The following is a 13036-nucleotide window of genomic DNA, read 5'->3' on the forward strand; positions in this document are numbered from 1 at the left end:
ATACACACAGAGAGTATATCATGTATTATATTATCAAACTAAGGCTGGTGGGAGTCATATCATGTATTATATTATCACACTAAGGCTGGTGGGAGTCATATCATGTATTATATTATCACACTAAGGCTGGTGGGAGTCATATCATGTAGTATATTATCACACTAAGGCTGGTAGGAGTCATATCATGTATTATATTATATTAGCATGTCTTGGGGGTATGATATAAAATGCTAAAATCCACTATTATTGGTAATGGTGAGAGGTTAGCATGTCTTGGGGGTATGATATAAAATGCTAACCTCCCCTATTATTGGTAATGGTGAGAGGTTAGCATGTCTTGGAGGTATGATATAAAATGCTAACCTCCCCTATTATTGGTAATGGTGAGAGGTTAGCATGTCTTGGGGGTATGATATAAAATGCTAACCTCCCCTATTATTGGTAATGGTGAGAGGTTAGCATGTCTTGGGGGTATGATATAAAATGCTAACCTCCCTATTATTGGTAATGGTGAGAGGTTAGCATGTCTTGGGGGTATGATATAAAATGCTAACCTCCCTATTATTGGTAATGGTGAGAGGTTAGCATGTCTTGGGGGTATGATATAAAATGCTAACCTCCACTATTATTGGTAATGGTGAGAGGTTAGCATGTCTTGGGGATATGATATAAAATGCTAACCTCCCCTATTATTGGTAATGGTGAGAGGTTAGCATGTCTTGGGGATATGATATAAAATGCTAACCTCCCCTATTATTGGTAATGGTGAGAGGTTAGCATGTCTTGGAGGTATGATCCTCTGTAACTTTCTCACTCAACATTATTTACCATTCATTAAATGAAAGGTGACATTCTGTACAGTCACCCCATATGAAACATTTGATCTCCAATCCAACACGCTGGCCTATAGAGCCAAATGAAAAGTTGTAGCTTCACTGTCCAAATAAATACATAAGGGAGTGTTTAGGAGATAAGAAAAGACAGTATGTCACGTCACACATCCTTTAATAGTGACAGGTCACAATGGTACAGTAAGGGTGTGGCGTCATTGTAAACATCGTTGATATTAAGCATCTCAATCACATCACGATAAAGGGAAGGAGTTCCCATAGGTTGTTTGGTGACCCGTTACTCTACTCACAGAACCAAGGTCACATCCGTAGCCCAGCATTTTCATGTCTGTATTTATTCAAATGGAATACAACTGGAGAGTAACTTCAAAAGATACTCATAGCATCTCTGAATCTTTATGTGACATTCCTCCTCCAGACCTGATTGGGTGTTAGAAGGCTCCATTACAGCTGCTTCCCTTTGTCACGTTTCCTGTTAGGACCGGCCTGAATCCCAGACGATAAATATAAATATAAATAATAATATAAATAAATAAATAATCACACTCTCTATCCACCACATTTACATGTGTACTACATTTAGTGTGTATACTTTGTGTTTTTTTACATGAGCTTTATACATTAGGTGAAGTAGTCAAATCAAGGGCAGGTATTTATGACATAAGCTACTAAAAGAATGTTCATGCTAGTGTTGAAGAGCAGCATGATTGAAGTCGGGCTGAATGCTGCACCTGTTGAGGCAGGTCTGAGGGTGTTGGGGCTGGGTTTTGTTCTGCCCATGTTGAGGCTGGGCCTGGTTCTTCCCATGTTGAGGCTGGGCTGGGTGTGTTGATGTTGAGCCCAGTGCTGTTGTGGCTGGGCTCGGGGTTGTTGATGTTGAGCCCAGTGCTACCCCTTTCGAGGCAGGTGCGTGAGTGTTGAGGCTGGGCAGGGGGTTTTGAGGCAGGGCCTGGTACTACCCCTGTTGAGACAGGTCTGAGGGTGTTGGGGCTGGTCCAGGTGCTGCCCCTGTTTAGGCTGGCGCTGACGCTGGTGGCCCTGTTAGGCCCTGTGTGCTGGGGCCTCCCGCTCTATTGCCCTGTAGGGTGAAAGGAACCGTTTACATAAATAGCAACACAAGAATATAGATGGTGAGAGTAAGCAGTACCTGAACATATAGAAGAGCATGTAGGCACTCCGGGCTCTGGTCCTCAGCACAGTGGCTTCATTGGACATTGACACCTGGCTGTCGTTACAGCAGAACCAGTTTCCACTGGCATGCAATATGTCACTAATGTAGTGCCCTGTGGAACAAGGAAGACAGACTAGAGGTCAAAGATCAGGCTATTGTGGGTAATAGAGTGTTTTGTAACAGTTAAACAGTTCATTTGGGAGGTATTTTATCTGTTACATGTGTCAAGTTTTGAAATCAGAGATAAACAAATACACATGGCATTAAATTAGACATGCCTCTCCATTCCTTTGAATTAAATTGAGCAAACTCTAAACATATTGCAGTGCTTGTTGGGATGACACTTCTCTCTGAAGCTTGCAGCCTTGCTGGCTTGGCCGAAATGGCTGTTGGAGGGTCTAATTATCCCCTACCCCAGGAATCCCCAAATGGCGGCCCGCGGGACAAATTTGGCCCAAGGGTGATTTTATTTGGCCCCCTATGTTTTCTGACCAAATAAAAAGTTATTGTTAAAAGACTGTAAAAACACCAGCAAATCAGCTCCAAGTGATTTTCATTTTGGAAATCTGTTACAAAGTGTTCCCACGCACAATAAAGAGATATATGTGGTTGTACACAAATGTAAGCAAGGTTTGAAATAAGTCAAACATTATATCTGTTTGGCCTTCCTACAGTATATTTGCAGTCTACAAATTATTTGTAATTTTGTTCCACACCCCTTCCCATCTGGCTAAGAAAAAAACTGGACCCGAGGCTGAATCTAGTTGATGATCCCTGGCCTTCACCCTCGATAATGTTCACTCCCTCAGCTTTGGGATGCTTGTGTATACGGCAGAGGCACACGTGAACATGCAAATTGAGATCCAAGGAGAAGGGAGTGATTTGGAATTCAGCTGATGTCATATGTATTGTGCATCTGCATGTGTGTGTTTGATGGTATTTACTTACCGGAGTTTGCGGAGCCTCCCAAATGAGAGACTACGCCAGTCAGCTGGTAGTAACCATTCACTGACTGTACTGGCTTCTGCTTCTGTAAGAAAACACATGTGATCATAGGATTCTCATTTCCTCTACAGTCCACCACACTGTCTACAGTCTACTACAGTACTAGTCTACTACAGGTCTACTACATCATGTACTCCTCATAACTATCTCAGTGTTCTGTCATAACTTATTTTTCACTGGTTTCACTCTCTCTCTCTCTTCTCACCACTGAGGCTGTCAGCAACACTTTCCCTAGTTCCTGCTCCTTTGAATCTGAGGGGTCAAATATACATATCAAGAGCTGTGAAAACGTGGTCACTTGTCTGAATTGCTCTGGACTAAAACAGCTCCCATACATCACTAAAGATATCTGAGAAATATTTTAAATTGCAGCTTCCAGCTTCTCTGTCAGCAGGACCGTTTTGGGAGTGGGTGGTTTGTGTGGTGTTGGAGCAAGAATAGTATTATGGTGCCATGACCTACATGAACAGCAGAGGGCGCTGTCTTTGGCCACTCCAGGTGGGCTGGAGACTTGGCTGGCGAGGGTCTGGGGGATGGACCCCTGGATGCTGGGGGCCTGGTTGGTGAGGGCCTGTGGGCTGGCACTGTGCAGGTGTGGCACCATGTCCCCACAGAGGGTGGAGAGCCTCAGCTCCGAAGGAAACAAAAGAGGAGCCTCCAGCTTCTCCAACCCCCCAGGTCCTCCAAACCTCTTCAGATGCAGAACCAGCACACTGCCCAGAAACAGAGAGGAAGAGAGATGAACAGACAGACAATGAAACCAGTCAACAAAATAACAGATGAGTGAAATTTGTTTGGTGGTGCTCAGCTCTAAGTCCTACAACCTGCTCAGGAAGGTAACTACTCCTAAAGGCTCAGGACATTAAACACTGCTAGTACTATGAGAGGTTATAAAGGGACAACTCACAGAGGCAGTGTGTGGAACTGCTCCACCTTTGAGGCGTGGAGGCCTTTACAGCCCTCACATGTGAATTCAACCTGTTCACTCTGGTTAGAAACAAAAGCATTACATAATGAATGATACCACTACAATAATAAGATAGCGTATTCTGAGGCAGTGGGCAGCTTGCCCTGGGTGTTAGTCTCTACATGCAGGGCTGAGCCCTAAGTGCTGACTTTGAAAGTGAGTGCTAGGCTGTTCAGCAAGGTGCGCTCAGGGCTGAAGTCCAATGAGAGGTGGTTGTAGTCCTCTCTGGTAGACGACTCGCGCCCACAGCTTCAGAAGCAGGACAAAGAGAAGAAAAATGCATCAAGTCTGTTTCTGTTTCAGGACTCTACAATGTTTCTGTTCTGCCATGTGTTTTGTAATATTAATATATACTGTATATATATATATATACATATAGAAAGATCATGTTCTCAGTAGATACATTACAACCAATGGGAGCTCTTACCTGGTACATGTGCGCACCGACACAAGCTGGAACTCCAGCTGGGAAACAGGGCAGGTATAGTTCATCCCGAGTGTCTTCAGAATCATGCCCTCCTCCTTCAGCTGGCACAGCATATTGATGAGTAACTCGTGTGCGTCCTATGATGAGGAAGAGACAGAAACACACCAAGATAAAAGCAAATGATGAAGAGAAAATGAACCCTTGCAAGAAGAGCACTCGTACACAAGAGAGTAGTGCCTCAGTTACCTGTTGCGTGTCCCCCAGATACTTCAAATCGTATCCTGACAAGGAGTACTTGACCTTCCACATGAGGTCTGCTTTTGAGGCCTGGTTTGCCACACTGTCAGGTAAACCCGAACGGTGCACATCAGACAGACACCTGTAGGGGAGACAGAGAGTAAGTTAGCAGCTGACTGGATGGTGTCAACCTACTGGCTGACGCCTGAAGAGGCAGATGAGTAAATACAAATATGTTTTATCTAGTGGCACCCCATCATTAGAATTTTTTCATTCGATTTGATGCAATTTCACCTTTGAGGACGGACAATGAAGCCAAACAACAAAAATGTGTTGTTTATTCTCATAAGATATTTGGTTTGGATACTGCTCTCAATTCCAGAGCATTTTAAAAAACTACCAAATTTCCCACGGTAAGGTGGAATGTTCAGTCAATGAGCATTATGGGTCATGTAGTCATTCTACACTTTCCAAATTGGCCTACAAAATGCCTACATCATAATCAGTGTGTCATTGTTGTTCCTCTTGGTTATGAAGATTCCAAAAACAAAAAGAAACTGGAAAATAAACCATAAATACAATACACAGCTAACTATGAAGTGGTTAAAGTTAGGAAAAGGGTTAGGATTAGTGAAAGTGGTATCTTAACCTGCTATGACAATCCCTTTCTGTAGAAGTGGCATGAAAAGAGTGTCCCTTCTTTAATTTATGACCACAATTAATGGGTGTGTGGGGTGAGTGTCTCCTTTTGAGCCTTCCCTTACCTGAGCAGGTTGGAGAAGGGGGAGGAGCTCCAGAGTTGTTCCTGGTGCAGGATTTCCTTTGAGAAGGAAGGCAGGACCAGGAGGCACTGCAGGGTGGCGTTAAGGAAGCAAGTGTTGCCAATGTTAGGCAACCTGTGAAGAAGAAGCAGCCATCAGTACACACATAGAGATTAATCATAACCTTCATATCTCTATAAAGTGATGATAATGGCAGGGGATAAGGGATACATTATATTTAACACAAAGAAGTGGATGTCCTTTAGACCAAGACTGACATAATTCATGGGTTTATAAATATCTAATAAAACGGACATGCTCGATAGTAAGCCCTATCCCCATAGTATATCAGACACTGATCTCTAAACAATAAATCACTTATATTCAATGCATTTGCAGTGTGTTGTGGTTTACCCAAGAAGTTCCATGTTGACCAGTTCCCCCCATTCTCCTCTGGCCCCCTGGGTCTCTTCTGACCCTCTGGTGGCTGAGCTGGTCCTGGGAAGAGTCATGCTTCTGGTGGCTGAGCTGGTCCTGGGAAGAGTCATGCTTCTGGTGGCTGAGACTGGTCTCTGGGGCATTGGACTAGAGTGGTCCTGAAGAGACAGAGGTCTGGAGGAAGGAGCAAAACAGGTCTAACGCCTCCAACACAGAGATATTATCACTCTACACAGTCTCTCTATTAAATACTGTACTGTACTATAAACACAGCTGAGTACTGCTGTCCATATAAATGCAGTGTACCAAGTAGACCAGGCCAATAGGTTAAAAAGAGGCTAAAACTACAGTTTCAGGAAAATAACTTTCTGGGACTGTGTTTATCAAGTGTCTCAGAGTAGGAGTCAGTTTTGCATTTTACATAGATCAATGAATCAGATTATTATGGACAGAGAGGACCTGATCCTAGATCAGCACTCATACTGTTGATTAACACTGGCCCTGGTCTGGTAGCACTAAACCCAACTCTCCAAAGAGACTCTAGGATGGCACTGTACTTTATGTTTGGATTACCTGACTGTTGTGCCCTCCTGACTGGTGTCTCCATGACGATCCAGAGGGTTGGTAGGAGAGGGAGAACTAGGGTGGGACACCACTGGAGAGGATTTCACTGGGGAAGGGTTTTTGGCAGGTGACTGGGGTACAGAGGGTTGTTTAGCAGGAGAGCAAGGCTGAGAGGAACATTTAACAGGAGAGGGAGGTGGATGGAGGGAGGAGAGTTGGTCAGAGGGTGAGGGGTCAGAGGTAGCGGAGCCATTCCGTTCAGAACGGTCAGATGGAATTGGAGAGGGGGATGAAGTGCCCCTCTCCTTCTTCTTTCTTGTCTTCTGCTCCACATCAACTGAATTTGCTTTCTGACGTTTTTTCTGTTGACAAGAAAATGTGATAGTGCTAAATACTTCCCCCCCCCAGATCCCCAGCCAATGGAAGAGGGGGGTCATGAGAGCAGGAAGAGGTTGGCCTAAATGGAGAATCATAGGTATCTATCCTAAACCTCAAATAACACAGTATAGACAGGTTACATTGAGTGACATTTGCAATAGCCGAACTTCATGTACATTTCATGTACACTTTTTACGTATTCGTCAATCAGAATGTCATTTTACTTTTATTCTTCCCACTAGGTTTAAGAGAAAAATACTACTCCAGAATTATAGTAGTTGTTAATTGATTAAATGACCTGATTTCATACCTTTTTGCACCAGCAGAAACAAGCCATGTCGATAACCAATGAAGACTGATACATTTCCTCATTAACCCATTGTTCAAATTGGCTTTAAGACCATTGTGATGTCATCGGTCATGTATGACACAACTTGCGGGCTGCCGCAGAATTCTATGGCACATTATTTATGATTTAAGTGTCAGACATTGTTGCCATTAACGCGCGTTAGAGATAGTTTGACCACCAGAGAGCATCTTTGAGAAACATTTAACCGTTTTTAATATGAAACTAATCGTTGGATAACAGATCTGCTCTCGGAACTCATTTACACACGTTACTGTGTGTGTTTCGATTCTCTCTCGCACAAACACACACACACACGCTCACCCTCTATAACCACTCTTTATATTTACAGTGGTGATGGACAGCTGGAGGCATTTCGTTGTGAATTCTGAAAACAAGCCAACCTAACTCAGAAATACATTTCACTGGTTGCCATGGTGAATAATCCAATAATAATTGGTTGGACACATGAAAGGAAACAAAGAGTTTACCGGAAACTCAAAATGAAAATACTTGCAGATCAATTCAGATCAACAAATTACAATAGTAGATCTAATTACATTTAGAGGATTCTAAATTAATATATAATGGGCTTTTATACAATGATAATGCAGGGATAATAATAAATGCAGGGGTTGGGCAAATCTGGTTTTAGAGTACTTAAGCATTGAATACATTGAAGTTTTCCCATTTTGGCCTTTAGGCTCCACTTTACAACAGGACTCATCTCTGACTGCCTGCAACATCTACAGTGGTACAATATAAATATATTTTTGAATTACTTTTTAAAAATGTATATGTTTATTAAGTTGTCTTGCTTTTCTCAGAGCAGCACAAAACGGTGCTGAAATAGTTGACCATACGCAGGTAGGCTTTTGCTTCAAATCCTATTGTAACAATTGGATGACATTGGGAGTTCCAGTAAGCAACAATTTGTTGCCTTCATTAGCCTACTTTATTTTTAAAATAACTCCAGCACATAAAAGAGAAAGGAGCCTTAATTAATTAACAATAAAGTGATTTAATTTACAAATGCATTTGAATGTACTTAATATTGGCCATCAACCAGAAACACACCGTGGTAGAAACATGTTATTGATTATTCTTAATTTTTTTACTATTTCAAAATGCACACGTTTAATAAGCTACTGTGCAGTCTGACAAGTAAACATAGCCCACAGTACATCGTAAACATAGCCCACAGTACATAGTAAACATAGCCCACAGTACATAGTAAACATAGCCCACAGTACATAGTAAACATAGCCCACAGTACATAGTAAACATAGCCCACAGTACATAGTAAACATAGCCCACACTACATCGTAAACATTGCCCACAGTACATAGTAAACATGGCCCACACTACATAGTAAACATAGCCCACACTACATCGTAAACATAGCCCACAGTACATAGTAAACATAGCCCACAGTACATAGTAAACATAGCCCACAGTACATAGTAAACATAGCCCACAGTACATAGTAAACATGGCCCACAGTACATAGTAAACATAGGCCACAGTACATAGTAAACATAGCCCACAGTACATAGTAAACATAGCCCACAGTACATAGTAAACATAGTAAACATAGCCCACAGTACATAGTAAACATAGCCCACACTACATCGTAAACATAGCCCACAGTACATAGTAAACATAGCCCACAGTACATAGTAAACATAGCCCACAGTACATAGTAAACATAGCCCACAGTACATAGTAAACATAGCCCACAGTACATAGTAAACATAGCCCACAGTACATAGTAAACATAGCCCACAGTACATAGTAAACATAGCCCACAGTACATAGTAAACATGGCCCACAGTACATAGTAAACATAGGCCACAGTACATAGTAAACATAGCCCACAGTACATAGTAAACATGGCCCACAGTACATGTTAAACATGGCAAAGATGCTTCATTCCTTACATAAGGGAGAGCAGACCATGTCAAGACTTTCTCAGTGACCTCAAGTTTTTTTTCGGGTTGCATCAGTCTTGGACACAGTATTAATGATGAACACCTGGAGGTTCACTGGTCAGCCACATTTGCCTCGGGATCCATCCCAGTTGGGGCGGCATGTAGTCTAGTGGTTAGAGCGTTGGGCCAGTAACCGGAAGGTTGTTGAATGAAATCCCTGAGCTGACGAGGTAAAAATCTGTTGTTCTGTCCCTGAACAAGGCAGTTAACCCACTGTTCCTAGGACATCATTGTAAATAATCATTTGTTCTTAAATGACTTGCCTCGTTAAATAAAAAAATATAAGTATCTGTCTCTGCAAATAATGACTGATACTGATTCACGTGCACCTTCATCAGATGAGCAGAATGGTACTGCTCTGCGCCCCCATCGATTGTGGTGTCCTATAATAGAAATGGTAGATCAATTAAGAATTAAAAGTGACTCCAACACACAAATTCTGCATAATGAAACATGTTTTAAGAATGTAGCAAAACCAACTGCTTTCATGGGAACCATGTGTTTTATCGGTGTGGCCCGTTGTCCAGCCCTTTGTCCACCGATGGTTGTCTGCATGGTCGTATGCTCTGCAAAAGTATCGATTGTATTCCACAGTATGCCTACACATATATATGTTAAGAATATAATTAAACATTTTCATTTGTCTTAGAATAAAAACCTAATCTAACTGCAGTTTCAGTCAGTAATATGCTACTGTCCAGTTACAGCTTCGTCTGACCAAGTGGAAAAAAAAAATAGGTGTCTTTTTCGGGAGTGTGTGCAGGACAGAGAAATAGCAATACCTACACTATTGTTTTACATTCAACCACCTTCTTCATCCTCATCATTCAGTTCATTGAAATACAATTTTGAATGCACAATTATGAGTTTATATTTGTTTATATCACCCATTCATTGACAGCATTAATTCAGGTAGAGACACATTAGACCTTGGGACCCAAAAGCATAATCAGTGCTCTATCTCCCCCTTGTGGTGGTCTGGAGCAATGATTCAGTAACGCATGGTAACATACTAAACCACAAATGACCTCTCAATCCTGCGGCATAATCTCAAAACGTTTAATTGAGGAACCACTGTAAATCACACAGACACAGGACAGTCTAGGGAAAAGACACAGCTACAGATGTATATTAGAGTTGAGGTTAGAAGAATAAGTTACTGTATTTGACCACACTCACATACGCACACACACATTAAATAGGTGAGAGTAACCTGTAGTATCATACCGTTATTTGTCCTAATCCTGGATGATACAGTAAAACACATTACCAAAGATCTTTAATCATGTGTGATTCAGTACATGTTCAGTGGTGGAAGAGACCCTCTGGAGTTGCTGCAGTGTGTCTGGGGCTGCTGTGTGTTCTCCTACTGGCTGGGACCATAGGCCTGTCTGTCTACTGTAAGTTTAGTATGTTTTTACTGAGACTTCAGTAGCCTACTTAATCATACCTACTCATTAATGGTGTTTCAGATACATGTTTCATACTTTTCCTTTTTACAGATGGAGTCATTGATCATCACGACTCAACAGAGATAGACCAGCTACAGACCAGTTACAACACCCTGACTGAAGAGAGAGACCAGCTACAGGACAGCAACAGCCTTCTGACTAAAGAGAGAGACCAGCTGAAGACCAGCTACAACAACCTGATTAAAGTTAGAGACCAGCTCCAGACAGAGATTTTCTTTGTGGGAGGCTTACCAATCTCAGTGAGTAAACCTACAGTCATACATTTTCATAAATCCCACACACTTTATCGTGTGTCTGAATTTTTATTAAGTATCCAGCGTGATAAGTTGAAGGAAATTCATGTTTTCATCTTGAAGAACAAACCTGTCCTGAGGGCTGGCAGAAGTTAAAATCCAGTTGGTACTTCCTGTCTACTGAGACTAAAACCTGGAAGGAGAGCAGACCTGGTGATTCGATGGAGAGAGAGAGAGAGAGAGAGAGAGAGAGAGATTTGATCATGCATATACTGTACATACATATATTTACTGTATATATTTATCTTTCTCAACGACAGACATTTCTCTTCAACCTCAAGAAGAGAGTCTGGATTGGTCTGACTGACTCTGTTATTGAGGGGACCTGGAAATGGGTGGACGGTACCCCACTGACCACAAGGTGAGAGATGATAACTAATCTGTCAATAAAGGCTCCATTCAAAAATGTTCTATACAGGTTATTGTCACTGATGGCAGCAATCAACAAAGTTAACTGTAATATGAAAGATGTCTGTATATTATTTAGTATTGTGATGTTCTAACTGTGATGTCTTATAGTTTTTAACCCTGTAGGTACTGGTATTAACCATGATATCTGACTGTTGTTAACCCTGTAGGTACTGGTATTAACCATGATATCTGACTGTGTTTAACCCTGTAGGTACTGGTATTAACCATGATATCTGACTGTTTTAACCCTGTAGGTACTGGTATTAGCCATGATATCTGACTGTTGTTAACCCTGTAGGTACTGGTATTAACCATGATATCTGACTGTTTCAACCCTGTAGGTGCTGGTATTAACCATGATATCTGACTGTGTTTAACCCTGTAGGTACTGGTATTAACCATGATATCTGACTGTTGTTAACCCTGTAGGTACTGGTATTAACCATGATATCTGACTGTTTTAACCCTGTATGTACTGGTATTAACCATGATATCTGACTGTTATTAACCCTGTAGGTACTGGTATTAACCATGATATCTGACCCTGTAGGTACTGGTATTAACCATGCTATCTGACTGTGTTTAACCCTGTAGGTACTGGTATTAACCATGATATCTGACTGTGTGTAACCCTGTAGGTACTGGTATTAACCATGGTATCTGACTGTGTTTAACCCTGTAGGTACTGGTATTAACCATGGTATCTGACTGTGTTTAACCCTGTAGGTACTGGTATTAACCATGATATCTGACTGTGTGTAACCCTGTAGGTACTGGTATTAACCATGGTGTCTGACTGTGTTTAACCCTGTAGGGACTGGTATTAACCATGATATCTGACTGTGTGTAACCCTGTAGGTACTGGTATTAACCATGGTATCTGACTGTGTTTAACCCTGTAGGTACTGGTATTAACCATGGTATCTGACTGTGTTTAACCCTGTAGGTACTGGTATTAACCATGATATCTGACTGTTATTAACCCTGTAGGTATTGGTATTAACCATGATATCTGACTGTCAGTCTTTGTTGTCAATTTACATATAAGCACAATAACAAATGCTCTATTTGACTGCTCCCCTATATGGTCCCAAAAGAGGGAGGGGAAGTGGGTATTTTCAGTGGTTCAACCAGCTGTCACTCAAAATTATCAACCAATCATGTTCATCCTCACTGGTTTAAACCCTGTAGGTACTGGTAATAAACACATGAATCAGTTTTAGTGTCACATCTAGGTCTGGACATTATAATGACCCATGTTTGTAACTGGACCTCCTGAACATGTTGATGTATATTTGGAGTAAACAGAGGGTCCAAATCAGCAGAAAGGTGAAAGGAAGGAGGAGTTCTGGAAACTCCCTGAATTATCTTGGGGCTGTTCCATATGATATTTAATATATGTTAACAGCTAGTCTTTGTTCTCCACTTCCCCTCTATGATCTATATCTTCCTGGTATGATAGTGTCCTGTCCATCATCACAAATAGCAAGTCAGGTTCCCTGGACAGGAGGACTGTGTTGAGATATACTCTGGACAAGATGACCATGTAGAGACATGGAATGATTTATTGTTCTGCAGAAAATGGTTTAACAAAAACCACTGTAACAATCTCTCACACACACACGCACACACACACACACACACACACACACACACACACACACACACACACACACACACACACACACACACACACACACACACACACACACACACACACACAC

At 41.7% G+C, this 13036-nt stretch overlaps 2 protein-coding genes and 1 long non-coding RNA gene across 6 annotated transcripts in view; 1 reads left to right on the forward strand and 2 right to left on the reverse strand.

Moving 5' to 3' along the window:
- The window catches only part of LOC127907998 (uncharacterized), a 49065-nt gene that overhangs the window by 2896 nt on the left and 33133 nt on the right, over nt 1–13036 (reverse strand). The window lies entirely within an intron of this gene.
- On the reverse strand, nt 989–7652 carry LOC118389371 (ubiquitin carboxyl-terminal hydrolase 37-like). Of its 2 annotated transcripts, XM_052464892.1 has the most exons (12): nt 7110–7652; nt 6431–6783; nt 5834–6031; nt 5423–5554; nt 4668–4800; nt 4422–4558; nt 4144–4243; nt 3935–4014; nt 3490–3740; nt 2971–3052; nt 1999–2134; nt 989–1929 (listed from the first exon to the last, which is right to left on the reverse strand). In XM_052464892.1, coding segments are annotated over exons 1-10 (1440 nt in total). In that variant the 5' UTR covers nt 7164–7652; the 3' UTR covers nt 989–1929; nt 1999–2134; nt 2971–3050. The 2 variants fall into 2 exon arrangements, with proteins under 2 accessions (XP_052320852.1, XP_052320851.1); XM_052464891.1 differs by having other exon boundaries at nt 6431–7652.
- Nucleotides 10193–13036, forward strand: part of LOC127907996 (C-type lectin domain family 6 member A-like) — a 90521-nt gene continuing 87677 nt past the window's right edge. The window contains exons 1-3 of one of the 2 annotated variants that reach the window (XM_052464913.1): nt 10413–10536; nt 10675–10797; nt 10959–11429. In XM_052464913.1, coding sequence (XP_052320873.1) covers nt 10422–10536; nt 10675–10797; nt 10959–11266 — 546 coding nt within the window. In that variant the 5' untranslated portion in view covers nt 10413–10421 and the 3' untranslated portion in view covers nt 11267–11429. Of the gene's footprint in view, nt 10537–10674; nt 10798–10958; nt 11430–13036 lie in introns of those variants that run through there. The other variant, XM_052464910.1, reaches the window with a different exon arrangement.

The sequence above is a fragment of the Oncorhynchus keta genome, chromosome 16, assembly GCF_023373465.1.
Source record: "Oncorhynchus keta strain PuntledgeMale-10-30-2019 chromosome 16, Oket_V2, whole genome shotgun sequence".
In the NCBI taxonomy this organism is placed as follows: Eukaryota; Metazoa; Chordata; class Actinopteri; order Salmoniformes; family Salmonidae; genus Oncorhynchus; species Oncorhynchus keta.